The 18,409-nt window shown below is 40.6% G+C and overlaps 1 protein-coding gene across 1 annotated transcript in view; it reads right to left on the bottom strand.

Annotated features, from left to right (window-relative positions):
• Positions 1-18,409, bottom strand: part of XPR1 (xenotropic and polytropic retrovirus receptor 1) — a gene marked incomplete at its 5' end in the record, with an annotated part of 243,198 nt that overhangs the window by 179,962 nt on the left and 44,827 nt on the right. Inside the window, 1 exon segment of the mRNA XM_073593336.1 lies at positions 18,204-18,255. Within this exon segment, the coding sequence (XP_073449437.1) occupies positions 18,204-18,255 (52 nt within the window).

Raw genomic sequence — 18,409 nt, 5'->3', positions numbered from 1 at the left:
ATAAAGGACACTCCAGGAGCAGAAGCTTGGCAGGTTTTAATTAAACAGAAGGTAATGTTAACATGTAGAATGAGCACAAATAGGAGATGCGATGGACAAAGAAAAACCGACTACTGTATCTTCCAGGCAAACTGAAGCAATTAGCTGCAACCTATTTCACAGGAGAAATTTAAGAGGCACCTGTCATAGAAATCAAGATTCAGGAATGATTGCCGAGCTTTGTGGGCTCTGGGCTCCGCTCCATAGCTCAATATCTCCCCGACTGCTCAATAATGGTGTGAAAACACGAGCCCTAACAAGACACATGGTTAATGATTGCACATTAGGAGGTGAAACACCGAATAAGACTCAGATAATCGCAGAAAAGGGGACAAGGAGGAGAATGAAATCCACAGCTAGCATCCCTTAACACATTTATTATACATGCAGTGTCCTAATCCTCATTACTCCGATGTCCAGGAAACATAAAAAACTGCAAGATACTTACCATGAAGATGCAACACCTAGTACTGCCATATGTAATATACAAAGTAATACATTCAATGATGGGGTATTATTTATAGAACAGATGTCTAAATACTGCATTATAAATTAAGCATATCGACAGAAGTCATATGACTGTGCAAGTCCCTATTAGTGTAATGTAGAAGAAAAAAATATCTTATGATACCTGCCTGAAATAATCCTAAACTAAAATGTTTCAATTGTAAACTCCAAAGAGGTCTCAAATTTGCATTTCTTGCACCCCGAAACCCAACCACTTCCCCTTAAAGACCACCCACCGCAATATATATATATATATATATATATATATATACTGTGGTAGGGCATCTCTATTGTCCCAAACAATGTACCTGTACGTTGTTTCATGCAATAGACACTGTGGAGGCAGCGCCCGCTGTCCGCAATCGTTTCACAGAGAGGCAGAACGGGGATCTGCCTATGTAAACAAGACAGATCCCTGTTCTGACAGGGAAGAACATGGAGATCTGCTGTTCCCAGTGATCAGGAACAGAGATCTCTGTGTTGTTCTTGTTAGTACTTCCCCCACACAGTTAAACACACTGAGGAAACACATTTAACCCTTTGATCACCCCTGATGTTAACCCCTTCCCTACCAGAGTCATTTATACAGTGATCAGTGCATTTTTTTAGAACTGATCACAATATTGGTGTCACCAGTCCCCAAAAAGTGTCACTTGGGGTCAGATTTGTCCGCCGCAATCCCAGGAGAGGAAAAAAAAAAACAAAAAAACGCAGATCACCGACATTAACAGTAAAAACAATTAAAAAAATAATAATAAAAAGTCCATAAACCCATCCCATAGTTTGTAGACACAATAACTTTTGTGCAAACCAATCAATATATGCTTATTGGGATTTTTTTGTTACCAAAAATATGTAGGATACATATTGACCTAAATTGATGAAGAAATTAGTTTTTTTTACATTTTTTTGGATGTGTATTATAATAAAAAGTAATACATTTGTTTGTTTATAGTGCAAAAATTAAACACCGCAGAGGCGATCTAGTTCCACCAAAAGAAAGCTCTATTTGTGGGGCAAAAAAACGGAAATCAATTTTATTTGGGTACAGCGTTGCACGCCCGCGCAATTCTCAGTTAAAATAACGCAGTGCCGTATCGTAAAAAATTGCCTGGTCATTAGGGAGGTAAATCCTTCCGGGGCTGAAGTGGCGCAAAGGCAACTGAGGTAGGTGTACATATTACAGTAAAAATGATTCCCATTGTCACGTTCAGGAGGCCGTATCACCCACCAAATGCAACGCATTCAACTGAATGGGGGCTTCACCACCTTGCAAATGCCCTCAGAAGAGCAATGTAAACACAGATCACACTTCAGAGGTCATCAAATATGTAAACGAGCCCCAAAGGCATTGTTTCTACATACAGATTAGCAATATGACAAAGCTTTACACTGCCACTCTATTGTTGATAAACCATCTAGACCAGGGGTAGGCGATACATTTTTCCAAGGGGCCACATGAGAAACTGTAACTATGGTGGTTTGAATTGAGTTCCATATTAATTTAACCCAGCTCCAACATCTACTGTATAAATATCACAATGTACACATCACATGGATCAAGTAAAAAAATAAATAAAAATATTAGTGCAAACACAATCCGCCAAATCTCATTCCCCAAAAGTCCAGTGCCCAAGCTAGAACACCAAATTTACTGAAACATTACGGGACACGTAGCAAATGTATGACCTGATTGTATAGGTGTCTGCTTAAAGTGTCACTAAACCCACATCATTGGAAAACTAATCAAAAAATGGTGTATTACATGCTGTTCATTCGTTTTCTGCAAAAAACCTGGTTGATCCTGCTGTTCTTTATCGCCATCTTCTGTTCATGTCTCCAATTCAGCTAGGGATTTTTCAGAGCAGTGTTGGCAACTCTGCACATGCTCAGTTTTTAGTGAGTTTCTATGCTGCGGATTTCCTCCCTATAACATTTGAGCAGCCCATGTGACTATAGAGTCACACATGTGGGTGTATACAGAGTGGTAAATGACAGCCGACTCCCTCCTCCATGCCTGCTAACCAAGCTAAACACACTGAGGATGGGATATTACATGTAGATTGAGGTACCTCCCTCTTATTCTAAGACACAGGCTGGAGGGGTGTGACACATCCTGTGACTGGCAGAAATCCACCAACACCATGTTATTTCCACAAAATAAAGGATTTGAAAATATATATTTATTGATATTTATTTTCACTCTGTATTCCAAAGGCTGTTTATTTATTTATTATTTTGAACATGTGACCAGCAGCAGAGAACTAGAAACTCCTCCTGCTCATGTTTCCCTGCAGACAGGCTGGGGAAGAGCTGGGTCATGTGACAGCTTTATATGGATTAGGAAAAAAAAGGTACTTAGATTTTTTTTTTTTTATTAAAATAAATTAATTACAGTGCCATAATCCACTACAGAAATAGAAGAGACAATGTAAATTAAGCAGTATGTGTTTAGTGTCACTGTAAATTGCTACTTGTATTACTTTTTTATTAAAAATGTTTTGCAAAAAACAAAAAGCGTACCTGCGACATGCATTTTATACATTAAAAAAAAAATTCAACATCTTTCATTTCTGTAAGCAAAACCGATAAAATTGTTACAATGCTACCTAATGCCAGTGAGAATGTTAAAACCACTAAACATGCAGTATTTATCTATGGTATGTTGAGAGGGGGGGAGGGGTAGGTGGGATTTTAAATGAGGCAGCGACAGGGTAGTGTCATCTGCCTCCATCCCTGGTACAAAAAAAAAAAAAAGGGAGGGTAAATCTGGGACTTTAAATGAAGCACACGGCATGAAATCTATATCATGTTTATTGATACATATACACATGTTGTACATGTCATAACAAAATAATTGAATAACTAGTATTGCTCATTAGTGTATATATATATATATATATATATATATATATATATATACACATATATACACATACATACATACATACATACATATACACACATATAGCTGCACCACTGTGGTGTGGGTGGTGTTCATAGGTGTGCTTCATTTAAAAGGGGTTGTAAGCCCCTTTTTTTTTTTTTAAATAACAAACATGTCATACTTACTTCCACTGTGCAGTTTGTTTTGCGCAGAGTGGCCCCGATCCTCGACTTCTGGGGTCCTCCGGCGGCGCTGGTAGCTCCTCCCCACATCGAGTGCCCACGTTGGAGAAGGCTCTTCTAAGGTGGACACCTGTGCGGGCATGCTTCTGAGTCCTCCGGTGTATATTCACACAGAATGCAGGACGTGCCCAACCCCCCCCCCCCCATCCATAGGATGCATTAAAGCGGAGGTTTGTCAAGTTTTTTTTTTTTTTTTTTTAAAGTCAGCTACAAATACTGCAGCTGCTGACTTTTAAAATAAGGACACTCACCTGTCACCTGTCCAGGGCACCCGAAGCCGATCTGTCGCTCAGCTCTCGGGCGCTGTCACCGCCATCTTCGGTAAGGGTTCCCTACTGCGCATGCGCGAGTCGTGCTGCGCAAGCCGGATGGTCCCTGCTGTCTCTTCTCTGGGACCCGTGTGTTTCCAAGCAGAGAGCGGGGGGGGGGAGGCGTAGACTCACGCGGGAGTCTATGCCCGGAAGTGGGTGCAAATGCCTGTATTATACAGGTATCTGCACCCCCTCCCCCCTGAAAGGTGCCAAATGTGACACCGGAGGGGGGGAGGGTTCCGAAAAGCGGAGGTTCCATTTTTGTGAACCTCTGCTTTAAGGTGAAAAAACACGAGGTTTACAACCCCTTTAAAGTCCCAAATTTCCCCTCTTTTTTATATCAATGGAATGTAGTTACCTGACTAGCATGCCAGAAATCTAACGCATTCATAAATACAGACTAAAATATAGCAGAACACCCTTTTTTAGAATGCACAATATCAATATACCCATAAATACAAGGCTTATATACCGCCTTGAGCTTCAATAACTCTAGCAGCATAATGAAATTAGCTTAGAACTCAGAGGGCAGCTGGAAAGATGAGAACCTGTCAATAGAATGGAAAAGGGCATTTGCTATATAAAAAAAAAATGCTTATAAACAATGGCTAAAGATTGCCCTTTCCTTACAACGGGTCATTGACTCCTGTAGTGGTTCCCTCGTCACTCATCCACTCCCAGTGCTCATTATGGAGCATAATAAGGAAATGCACAGTAATAGGATTAGGTTAGTGTGCCTGCTTCTATTACAACCATAAGGGTTGTCTGAGGATGACTTCCAGGATACCTCCATCAATGACAATAGACACATCAGTGTCTGTGCTCTAGAAATAGGAAGCTCGGGTATCCAAAAATCACAGTATCCTCCTGAGATTCATCACTGAAAGGCATACGACTTCTATGTCACTGTGTGAGTTTGGGGACACGCACCAGTGCCAACAGGGATGTGGAATTTGGAGAAGCGGCTGTCTGGGCATCCCTTGTGTCCCAACTATGATCTTCGGGACTGCCTGCACAATAGAATACCATTGCATCCCTGTGCTGGTAAACACAGCCCTCCACCGGCGTATGCTTTAGTACATCCGGTGTGAACAAGGCCTTACCCATGCTTTGTCTCTTTAAAAATAAGCTGCAAGTTCAGAAAAATTCTACTTCATCTGTCAGAAATTTAGTAAGCTCCAAACCTGTTGTAAACTGACAACATTGCCACTGGTAGACTGAAATTTTAAGTGTTAGCCCTGCCAGAGCTCTCCTTTGCTTGACTACAGACCACCCCCACCCCCCCCTATATGGATATGACAATAAAGGGAAGTTGTTCCGTAGTTCTAGCACTTTCTGTCCTAGGTAACAATGCTGCTCCTCCATAGAAACAGAACAGTGAGTGAATGCTGTCAACCTAGGACAAGGAGTATATAAGCGCCGGTTCACACTACAGCAACCTGAAAGTTGGCACGACTTTGCCAGGCAACTTCAAGGCATTCCTGGGTAATCTTCCTGTAATGTCAGATCCAAATCACATCAATTAAGATAAGGATCCGACTTGGAGGCGACTTCCATTGAAATCTATGGATACAAGATGGCTAGAAGTCGCTAGAAGTACAGGAACCTTTTCTGAAGTCGGAGCGACTTCAGTAGTGTACATTAAAACAACTCTCATTCACTTCAATGGAATTTCTTCTGTCCAGTGACTTGGGACAAAAACCCACGCTAGGACGGCTATTGGCTACTGGCTATCAACTTCCTTATTTTAGTCCGGTGTACGTCATCACATACGCATCCATCGGACTTTTGTGTGATTGTGTGTAGGCAAGTCCGTTCGTTAGAAAGTCCGTCGAAAGTCTGTCGGACGGGATGTCGGACTTTTGTAGCTGAAAAGTCCCACCGTGTGTACGCGGCAAAAGCTGCACTATTACGTGGCATGCTTGTAAGCTGCACTATTTATATCATTTTTGTTCATTGCTTTAGATTCATTGCACAGATAGAATCTACAAATTTTCAAAAGCAAATGCAAAATGATGTTTAAGCACAATTCCACCAAAAAAAAAAAAAAATTAAGTGCTTTAGTTGCAGAAATATCTAAAATTCTTGTTTAGTTACTATTCTAATTCACAAGACCCAATCAAACGGCCAGACCAATGACACTTGTTTTCTATGGGAGGTGTTACAGCTGTCTGCTCATTGGCATATGCAAGAGCATTGCCATACTACCTATTGGGGATGGTAAAAGTAGACTGTGGTGTGGAAAAAAAAAAAAAATCAGAATATCTGAGTTGCCATAATACACATTTTACAGTTCTCCAATCAAACCTTCAAAGTTTTTTCAGTACCAATCTTGTTGGTATTGATGTATGCGAGATCAGCTTGTCCATTATTGTTTTCAGGCGTCCACCCAGGATGGATGATACCACACCTGGGGGGTGTTTGACCCATACAGAGTAAATGCCCAGAGTTTTTGGGTGCAAGGGAGGCACAGGTGCAGCATATAGCCTGGTGCCAGCAGCCGCCATAATCAATGACAGCCCGAAAATACGCAGCGGGTGGACGCTGTTCCAAGCAGTACTTGCATTCAGGGACTTATGCCCGGAATGTGGGATTTCCTACTTTCAGGGCATACATTCCTGACCACATATAGTCCTAAAACGTGAGTACCACCCATAGAAAACATCTAGCCATCATGTATTGCAGCCTATCACTGAGTTCGACAGGCTTCCCCGGTGCCCAAAAACTCCAGCATTTTTACACTATACAGATCAAACTACCCGTAAGCATGAGCCCTAAGTTATCTAAACACCCCAAGTTCTTAGTCCTTAAAAATATAGAAGGGCCCATTTACACTATAACACATTAAAAAAGCTATAGACAAAAGTACTATGCAGAAAAATGCACATAAGGTATGTTTCCTCTCACCTAATTATTTTGGGTGAGAGGTGCACTGCAGTGCGTTTTTGGACGCTAACACGCGTTTATGTGCGATAAAAGTCACATATGTTGCATTTTAACACGCATACTGTATAAACATAGCATTCTAATGTGGACATGACATAGAAAACTATTGTTTTCTATAAGTCATTGCAGTTACGTGCAAGGAAACATTGATAACTGCACATGGTGTGATTGGGTCCTTAGATTGACATTACCATAAAAAGGCAAAAAAAAAAAAAACTAGATTACACTACCTAGCCTCCAACTCTTAAAATGCCCATACAAAAGTGAAACCGTAAAGTGATACTAAAAAAACACACTTTTAATTGATTTAATTGACATTGTTCCTTCTATTTCTGTATGTGGACGATGGCACACTAATTATTTTGATATAAAAAAATTAAAAAAAAAAAAAAAACACATCTAAAAAGTACCTTTTTCCTAATCCATATACAACTGTCACATGACCCAGCTCTCTCTCTCCCAGCCTGTCTGCAGAGAAACATAAGCAGGAGGAGCTTCTAGTCCTCTGCTGCTTGTCACATGTTCAAAATAAATAAAATAAAAAATAAATAAATAAACAGCCTTTGGAATACAGAGTAAAGCCCCATACACACTATCAGATGTTCTGATGAGTTTTTCCTTCAGATTTACCAAAACCATGTAGTGCAAGGGCCTGCCTAATTGCATACACATTGAAACTCCTAAGGTTTGACCTCATATTATATGGTTTTGGTAAATCTGAAGGAAAAACTCAGCAGAAATTCTGATAGTGTGTATGGGGCTTAAAAATAATATCAATAAATTGTTTTAAATTGTCATACAAAATATGCATTTGAAATCAAATCTATTACCTCTCGACAATTGCACGGTGTGGGCAGATTTCTGCCAGTTACAGGCTGTGTCACACCCCTCCAGCCTGTGTCCTAGAATAATAGGGAGGTGAAGCCTCCATTAATCTACATGTAATACCCTGCCCCCATTGTGTTTAGCTATTTAGTGGGCATGGAGGAGGGAGGGAGGGAGTGGGCTGTCATTTACCACTGTGTATACGCCCACATGTGTCACATCGGCTGCTCAGATGTGATAGGAAGGAACTGCTCAGCATAGAAATTCACTAAAAACTTAGCATGTGCAGATTTGCCACCACTGCTCTGCAAAATCCGTATCTGAACTGAGGACATGAACAGAAGGTGGAGACAGAGCAGCAGGATCAACCAGGTTTTTTGCAGAATACAGAAAATCAATTTCATAGTGACTGAGTGAGTATGAACAGTGAGTAATACACCATTTATTAATCTTTTTTTATGATGTAGGTTTAGTGACACTTTAAATTTTGTGCAATTTCAGCCGAATTGGCTGGAATTAGTTCCATTAGGTGGCCCTGTCAGCATAATTCAGCTAGACAAAAATCCAGGCAGACAAATCTTGGCCAAATAGCTCCTGCACAGCATTCCATCAGATGCAGGCACCATTCAGCTATACTGAAATCCTGATGTGTATGGCCAGTTTTATTCTGGTTTCTGATGTGTGGAGAATTGTAGGAAGACAGAGTAGAATGCATTTCAGTCAGTTACACCAGATGTGTGTCAAAATACATCTGAGTTTAATGAATAGATAACTGGACTGAGGGGGTGACTCTTGACAGCTGCCTGGAGTTCCACTTTCAGCATCTCACTGCAGTACAGTCAGATTCCCGCATATACACGTCCTATGCGGCAGGTGATATCAAATGTATGCATCACTTCTCATACAATGTCAGAGCAATCATGCATGATGATTACCTTTAATGTATATCAGCATGGAAACATCTAAGTGGTTTCTATTCATAGTTTCATGCAGAGTGGGGCTTGCAACTGCCATCATACTGCAAGACCACTATATTATATTAACACATTCACAACCAGAGAAGATAGTAACGTCTAATGGAACTTTGCTGGGAAGACACATAGTAACTAAGTCTGGGACTGTGTGAGAGGAAGCGAGGAAACCATCACAGCAGATCCCATATAGTGTACAGAGTGGACTAGAATTGGCCATATCCATAGTGAATTTGTTCCATGAGTGGACCTGCTGGCATCAGCTTTTGTCAAAGGGGGGGATTCTCGGCCAAACAGCCCCCACATCCAATCAGATGTAGGAACGTAGGCTCTGTTCAAAAGTTCTGACAGCCGTGGGTGTCAGCTGTTGGAATACAATAGCTAGCACTATAGATTCATCCATATATCCCATTTAGCATGGATGGTCGAATTAAAGTGTTTGCTACCCCAACATTTCATATTCCTGATATATGGCTGCTGTACCATGTACTTGTATGAGAAAGTATCCTGTTCTCTTTGTATTGCTTCCTTTGTGTGAAATCCCCGGTGTTCCTGCCAGTCCCTCTGCTGGCCATGGTCCATTCTTCAGCTATGCTGGGTACTCCATGTACTCTCCTCCAACGATCAGACTTGTCCTGACACACCTCCCCTGCACAGCCATTCATTGGGAAGCTCAGTGTAATGTTGCTTCCCCTTCCCCTAGCTCTTATGCAGCTGGGAACAGAGGGAATGTGATCATTTAGGAAAAAAATAAAGAAAAAAAAAATATTTATTTCTTTTATTCAGCCTGTGGGTTAAACAAGACATCTTAGCATGTATGGCCAGCTTTAGCTTGTACAGTAGCTGCGAAGGAGCTTCTCCCGCTAGTATTGAAGGTCAAAAACATTCACTGGTATTGCAGCACATGAAACTATCCCACCACATCAGCATTCATATAGTAAAGCGCTGTGTAAACTGTTGGCGCTATATAAATCCTGTATAATAATAATAATTTACCATCACTACCTCGTAATTCTAAATATTAATTAATTATCTATGTGGTGTTTCAGCCATTTTGTCTGATGATAAATAATCTTATATTAAACGCTTCACAAAGAATCCCCACTCCATGACCACCCAGCTGAAAAAAAAAAAATTGGCGATAATATTACCATGATAGAATGTATTCATTTAGAAAATGGTTCAGAAGGACAACACAATCGCCTTTCCACCAGTTTATATACAAAAGGCCACATTTACTGTCTCTATCTTTAGTATATCTTGAAGCTGTCAAGTACAGCCAATATAATTCAGAAGCCAGTGAATGCAATCTATTATTCCTCTCCATATTACTCACCATTACATGGATTCCAGTACACGCTTATCAGCTTTCTTTTTTTTTTTTAATAAAGCAACTGTACTCCTTTATCTTTAGCAATGATTTATGATGTTTGGACAGGCGTGCAACATTTATGTTTTGGCAGCTAAATGATGATCCATACTCTTTTCAGTTTATAATAAGATTTTGTATGGATTGAGAAAACGGACACAAAAAGTGTTCTTGAGCTTGTGAAGAGTGCATAAGGAGGCAAACAGCTAGACAGACTTAAAGTGGGAGTCCGGCGACCAATCTTTTTTTTTTTTTTTAGGTCATTGAGACACTTTGCTACTCCCAAAATAATACTCACAGTTTGGGTGTAATATTTCCGCCTCTGTCTGTTCTCGTACTGAAGAATAACTTTAAAAATGTGATGCTGACTGTTTTCCATCTTGCTTGTGGGCATGTGAAGCCCACAAGCATTGATTTCCGGGATGCGGTGAATGCTGTTCATTCACAGCTTGTTCACAAGCATGATCATTGTTTCCGCACTGAATCTTGGGAAGCCTGACACTAACCTCCCAGGAGACAGTGCGGTGCCGGGGAAAAGGCAATAAACACGCCTACTCCCATGGGAGGAGAGACAGGAAGTGCCACAATAAAGTACAATATAAAGGTAATTACAGCGATAAACAAAATTTTCGTGCGGCATTTGAACATCTATGCAATTAACTGAAGTGGGTAAGATCAAGTTAAAAATTTGAGTGGAACCCCGCTTTAATCCTGGTAAACACAAGTAGTTAATAACTGACAGCTCTGGTTGGAACCGCTGTACTAACTATTTTAAAAGGAAAAAATCTGTGCCTTTAAAATCACTTAAAGGTAAAAAACTTTAAAGCTTTAGAACCCCTTTAACTTCAATCTGGTCAGAATATCTTCACTCCATAAATTATCAGAGGGCATGAATGACTGAGGCAGGTTTTCTACTCCTTTTACCTAAAAGTAGTCATTTTTACTGCACAGACATGAGATCATCATCTAAAAAAATTAAAAAAAAACACATAAAACATACAAGACAAGACAGCCATTCAGTTCCCTCAATATCTTGCAGTAAACAAAACAATAAAATGTGTTAGTAATCCATAATATATGCTAAAGTCTTTATCAATTGTCTGAGGAATACTGGCTTTATTACACCTGCTGGTCAATAGCACAAGCAACAGTTTGGAGACTTCTAGGCAATATAAACAATATACAGATCCACCCTAACAACATCAAGGCTCTCTGCATTAAATCATCACATTCTTTACACACATTAGATACTGGCTGGTTTGATTTAGATGAGATGGCATTTCCATTTTGTATAATAAAATAAACTGGCCCCTTTGTTCTTCCCAACGTCAAATATCTATTTCATGGTCAATCTGCATTTTTTTTTCCTGTTTGTTTTTCTATCTCACTGGTGTCCAGAATACCTTAAGAGTGGCCTCAGAAGAAAATGGGGCTGAGGGCCAAAAAAAGAAGATCACCAGTGGACCCCGAGCAGTGAGGCAGATAATCACAATGAATAATTTACAGGCACGCTTTCATCCTGGACGCCCTGAATCCTAAGGAGTCTGGGGAGAATGCTGCACATCTGCTAAATGAGCGGAAGAATTGAGGAGGAGGAGGGGAGCACAAGGACCTGCCTGTAGCACCTATACAATTTATCCAAAGCAAACAATATACTATACTGACAGGCAGAACATAGGCTCTACAGAAAATAAATAACGGCTAGACAGGAGTACAAATCAAGATTTTTCACCTTGAAAAACACAGTAATCAAACCTGTAGCAAACATTAAAAACACAACATCATTCATATCTGAACTTAAACTGAGCTCCTGAATCATCACTGAGGGGGCAAACATCAAAGATACCCAGCTACTAATAAGCAGCAACTGATGTAAAACCCTGAACAGAGAAATTTATTTTCTTTAATGCATCAGATAGTGTTGATTTTTGTCCCAGTAATGCATTCACTTTGCACCAGGGGATCTACAATACAAATCCCCACGTGGAATGTACTGGGCAAACACAAACAAACCCTCACTCTTATAAACCATTCTATGGATGCCGGAGCTTCCTTTTCTCAACAGTTTATAAAAGGCGCAAATAGTCTGAAAGGGTTTTACTCCACAGAAAAAAAAAAAGTCTTAAAAAGCCATCAGGGACCCAAGTATATTCATAAATCTTGGGAAACGCGAGCCAGAGAAAATAAAAAAAAGGCAAAGACATGAGCCTGAAGGCGTCTAGTAGAGCGGTTTGTAATTGGCAACCAGGAGCTATAGTACCAACTCCACCCAGTGCTATATAGCATGTGAAGTTCTGTTATTGGCGAGGGGACAGCTTGTGCTCACGGCGAGATATTTCTCACATGCCTACGAACCTGCCACTATGAGAGCGCAGCTGTGATCTACCGTCTGCCGACCCAGCGCTAACAAGAGGAACGAGCCAGACTGCGGCTCAGCAGTATGGAGGAGAGAGGTGTCAGGGAGGGGAAGACAAGTCTTCTATGCTGGTGGCAGAAGTCTGCTTAAAACACACAATTCTAATGACAATGTCAATACTTGTTACCTAAAAAAACAAAAAAACAAAACTATAATATATAATATAGAGATAGATATATCATACATACATACATACATACATACACACACACACACACACACACATATATATACATACATATACACACACACACATATATATATACATACATATACACACACACACACACACACACCAGTCCCCTCTTTTGTCCACAAATATCTTTATTGTACGTTTCTCTTAACTGAATTAGCTTCTCCATAGCAAATTGTTTTTCTAATTCTTTTCAAATGTTCACAGTGCTGATTGGCCCTGTGCTGATCACATGCACCGTCCCAAGGAGAAAAAAAAAAAGTGAGGAACTGGTTAAATATAGGTAATGCATTTCTTTCCTGAAGCCACACAACTACAGAAAAAGAGAGCTTGTTTCAAACCAGAAAGTGCGCTCATTCCTGTCCATGTTGACAAATGGGCGTTTTTTTGGACAATCTGTGGGGGACGTTGTAATAGCCCTACAGGTATGGCACTTAAAGTGGTTGTATACCTCAGATATGAAATATGAACAAAGCATATCCCTCTAGTGTGTACTTGTCTCAATCCAGAGCACTTAGTGTTATTTCTGCTGCCTCATCCTCTGATATCAGCATGAATTACTTCTGACAAGTTTTCCTGACACTAAAGCCTAGTACACACTATCAGTTCTTTTTTGCTCAATCCAGTGGGCTGAATGAAAAAAACTGAAGAGCTCGGGAGGAGATCCTGTACTTGCAATACAATGTTAGAACAGCGATCTCCCCTCTGAGCTATTGTGTTCCGACAGGGGGACAGCCCTCCGCCAGAACACATTGGCTGAGAGTGCTGATAGGATGCCGATCGGCAGACCTTTTTCGGTCATGCCCCTTCGACAGAAACCAGACATTCGGCCGGCTTCTGTCAGACTGGCTGCCAATACCGCCCAATATTCGGCCCAAGTGTATGGGGTTAAGAAAAGAAAGGTGACAGGGGAGGGATCTCCAGCTGATTGACAGCCTTGCCTCAGTTCCTGTGTGAAGGGGGGGTGTCCCTTCCCTCCAATCAGCTTTCCTACACTGAGCTTTGCAGATTGGATTGAAACTTCAGTTCTCTGCCCCCTTAGTTCTAACAGCTCAGACAAGCTTTACAAATTATGGCTTTAGAGGGATGTAGAGAAAAAAATACAGTAGATAAACAAGTACAACTTATGTAGGAGGATTTGTTTGATCTTGTGCATCACCTGAGGCCAGTCACGTCACTAGATTTACAACCACTTTAAACTAAGGTACAGTTTTAGAACAGTGTACTGTGACCTACCTGTGCTCTTTAAATACATATTGATTTTTTTTTTCCTCAAAAAGGTGAAGTTTGCCTTTAAAGAGACACGGGCAACAAGCCTCATTTTTGTAAAGGACCCTCGAAGCCCTGACACTCCTCTTACTAATGCTTCCTCACCACTCTTCCCTCTGTCCCACCCAATGACAATACCCAGTTCTAAAAAGTATGGAGAAGCAGTTACCTTTCACCATGGGACAATACTCAGGTCTAACAGTCAATTACTAGGCCCGAGCACTGTCACATGATCAGGAGAGTGATGTTACTGCTACCCTTTGCACCCAACACAAAGCATCCCTTGGGATTTTAGTGGCAGTTGCAACAGAAGCAGAATCGGCGAGAAAGCACTGGCAAGGTGAGGATCAAGGTTTTGTGTGGGGATAGGAAGGGCTTTTACGACAACAATGTCACTTTGCATTGAATTGGGAAGCTGAGTGACTAGAACTTTAACATTAAAGCAGAACTGTATCCCAACAGTTAATTCATGGATTGCAAATAGAAATACTAGGAAAAATATGCAAGCATACATACTTTTAGAAGCATTTTCCCATTGTCTGCATGTATATGTGGTGATGTGTGCAGGTGCAGCAAGACACTTTCTATCTTCTACCTTGGCCTGTTCTAGCTCCCTCGTTCATAGATCATGTATATATAACAGGGAGTTTGGGACTTTAAATGAAGCAATTTGAAATGCGGAGGATTAACATTGTAATTTTATTAATATTAGTAAATATATAGTAAAAGGAATTTCATGTGTATATACAGACATACATATATAATTGGCACAAAATTATAGGCATATTAGATGGAAAAGTATAAGCAGTAGAATACATAATTACACTGGATAAGTCATGATCAAAGTAATATTAGTATAAAAGAGCATATAGCCTATCGTTCATAGATCATGGACTTTCCTCTGCCCCCTTCAACATCCAGACACTTCACTTTCTGCAAAAGGGAGCCGTGTATGGTTCTGTACTGATCAATGTAGCTCATTTCACTACATCACCCCTTTTGTGATTTCACTTCCCCTGCTTTTAAGCGGAATATGGAGAGGAGGAGAGAACACTGGGTCCAGGAGGAAAATTAGTATAATTTTACTAGGGCCTTGTTCATATAGGCATCAGCTTGTATAAAAGCAGTGTGTACAGCAAGATGTGCAGAGCTGTCAGCAAGCTTTGTTCGAGCCTTTAAAGTACCATTCAGCTCCAGTTTAGGGAGGCTTAACACAGATCATAAAGCTAACTGAGCCCAGTGCTGCAAGTATTTGTCATCCGAAAATTTACATTTTCCAAAAAAACATACAATTCTTGGCTTACATCAAACCAGGCCCTGCCTACAGTCACCACCACAAAGCTCTCAATGTCCAATTTTCAAATGCCAGTCTGGGTAGTGGGCAAGCACATAATTCAATGCTGATGTCCGTGGAGTGGGGAGCGATTGATATGAGGAGGAACACTGCAATTTACACAATATGATGCTACCTTCAGCAGCCAGAGGGGTTACAAGAACCATCATTATAGTAAAAGTGAAAAGGCCATGTTGGCTTGATTGAAATTTTGTAGCATTTTGGGGTTAGTTTTGCTTCCACACTACATAAAAGCAGTACTACAGGCACAAGCGTACACCTACGTTCCAACACTCGAGAGGTCCCTAGCCAGCAAATTCTCCCTGGCTTTTTCGGGGGGCCTGTCTTTGGCCATCTTGAAAAGCCAGCACAGGAGGATGTGCACTGTAGTTCTATCATCCCAGTACAAAGGTAGTGTGCCGGAATGTAAACTGAGCGAGGTAGGTGGGGGAGTTTCACAATTGTAGTGTCTGGCCTGTCCTGCAAATGGCAGAATGGAGAAGGGCACATGGGGGCCAGCGGACTTTGCAAAGGTGCCCCCATAACTGCATGTTCTATTCAGAAGCTTTGGAACTGCATAAAGGGCATTTCGGAAAAGATTGCTGAAAATGAACTTACACTTTAAGGAATAAAGACACTGTTTCAAATGAGTTTAGCTGTAACCAAATTCTGCAGATGTCTGGAGAAATTCTGCAAATTAGAGGTCATCACAAAAAGAAACAAAAAGACATTATACTGACTTTGCTGACAGCAGTATAGGACCTATGTGGTTTCTCTACAAGGCTCCCTAAAGCTACAGAAAGACTATATTCCTCAAACTATAAATGGATGTGTGACAACCAGATCCTTCTCCACTGCATGCAACGGCATCGCTGTGAGTCAAAATTCCTTGTGAGGGTGATAAAGGGCTGAAAAACAAATTCAAAAGAATGCTAAATAGATTAAAAGGATATCTAAAGTCCAAAAGGCTATTCTTGCTTTGGAAAGAGGAGTTAAAGTGTTACTAAACCCAGGACCCTGCATTCACTATATCTGGTCTCCCACAGTAGACAGAACATGGAAATGCAATTATTTTAGTAAATATAAACTGCCAAATTAACTTTTCTCATCAGTATATAGCAGTCTTATGAATGTGTGGTTAATTAAAGCTTGTAGGGGGAATTTCAAGTCTCCTATGCCTGTTCTATGAGGCTGCAGCACCCCTGACCCTCTGTCTGGACAGTGCTGATTGGCCCTGTGCTAATCACATGCACCTTCCCAAGGAAAAAAAAAAAAAAAAACTCTAGCAATACACACCAAACTGAGTATGTGCAGAGTGCCCCCAAGGCACTGTACTATCAGCAGATAGGCTGGGGACAGTAAAAGAAGGGGAGGTTCAGAGAAGACAGGATCAAACAGACTTTTTACACAATGCACAGGATTAACCCATTAGGTTCCACAGTTAGTATAACAAGCATGCTTTACTGCATAAATAGACTGATTTTACTTTTTTGTCGGCTTTAGTAAGACGTTAAAAAGGTTTTAGAAACCCTAGCAGGATATTATTGTCTATGTACTCGCAAGGAAGATATACCCCATCCATTTTTCTCTGGTGACCATTGCCAGATAGAAACTGGAATAGAAAGTAAATATTTCACTTTTTCTGGTGACAACTAAAAGCAGATTTCCCTGCCTTTTAGAATAATTTTCTGTCTTTTTCTGCTATGTCTACAGGACAGGAGGTGAAGGAAAACTTCCCTAATTGGGCGGCACAGTGGTGTAGTGGGTAGCACTTTCGCCTAGCAGTAAAAATGGTTGCTGGTTTGAATTCCAACCACGACACTACCTGCCTAGAGTTTGCATGTTTTGCCTGTGCGGGTTTCCTCCAAGTACTCCGGTTTCCTCCCACACTCCAAAGACATGCTGGTTGGTTAATTGGATCCTGTCCAAATTGCCCCTAGTATGTGTATGTCTGAATGTGAGTTAGGGACCTTAGAGTTTAAGCTCCTTGAGGGTAGGAACTGATGTGAATGTACAATGTATATGTAAAGCGCTGCGTAAATTGATGGAGCGCGTACCTGAAATACAATAAATAATGGAATACGTATGAAAAAAAAAAAAAACCCTGAGGTTTTAGTCAGTCTCTACCATACTCAAAATAAAAATAAATACCGTAAATAAAATGTTCTTGCTTTAGGTAAACCAAGCTTAAATCAACTAATAGACATCACTGGCAACAAAAAGATTTGCTAACACCTGCGCTGGGTTTCACCATGACAAATGCACCTAGCCAAGTGCCATTCTGCATAGGACACAGGCTACTTATTGTTTCAATTGTGTACAGGTAATATGCCAATTTTGGCCAGCAAACTCCAGCTAGACTCAAGGCCTTTAGAACGAAAAACAAATTTTTAAAAAACATAACTATATTGCCAAAAGTATTGGTACGCCTGCCTTTACACGCACATGAACTTTAATGGTATCCCAGTCTTAGTCTGTAGGGATCAATATTGAGTTGGCCCACCCTTTGCCGCTATAACAGCTTCAACTCTTCTGGGAAGGTTGTCTACAAGGTTTAGGAGTGTGTCTATGGGAATGTTTGTGTGCCATCCTACAATCAAGGTCTAAGGTGAGGGGCAAATAGTCCCAAGTTTGGTTAACATCCGGTATAATGTATTTCTGTAAATTGACAAACTGATTTTCTCCAAATTACACTGCCAAAGTCATTCTGTAGTGACACTAGATGCCCTTTATAGCAGTTATGAATAAGGAAAATGTTAATTCAGAATGACAGCACTTGTTAAAACATTTAATAATTTATCATGTTTTTCTCAACAGGTCTATTTTTATGAAATTCATCTTCTTTACAACATGAGTGTCTTTCTGGTCCATGAAATCAAACACGTTCCTCCTTACCTTCAATAGACGGGGCCTGGTCTTGGGCTGCATACAACATCTCCTTGAAAGCCTGTGGGAGAAAAGTGCACATTATAGTTAGTTGTCATCGAAAGCCCATTCCAACAAAGCATGTAATCCATGGAACAAGCTTAAAGTGGCCCATCACCCAATATATTTTTATTGTTGCAGGCTTTATTGGGGTTCTAACCCTCTGCTAAATCAAT

This window comes from Aquarana catesbeiana, linkage group LG07, assembly GCF_042186555.1.
Source record: "Aquarana catesbeiana isolate 2022-GZ linkage group LG07, ASM4218655v1, whole genome shotgun sequence".
In the NCBI taxonomy this organism is placed as follows: Eukaryota; Metazoa; Chordata; class Amphibia; order Anura; family Ranidae; genus Aquarana; species Aquarana catesbeiana.
Note: the sequence above shows the minus strand (reverse complement) of the source record. Positions and strands in the feature narration are given on the sequence as shown.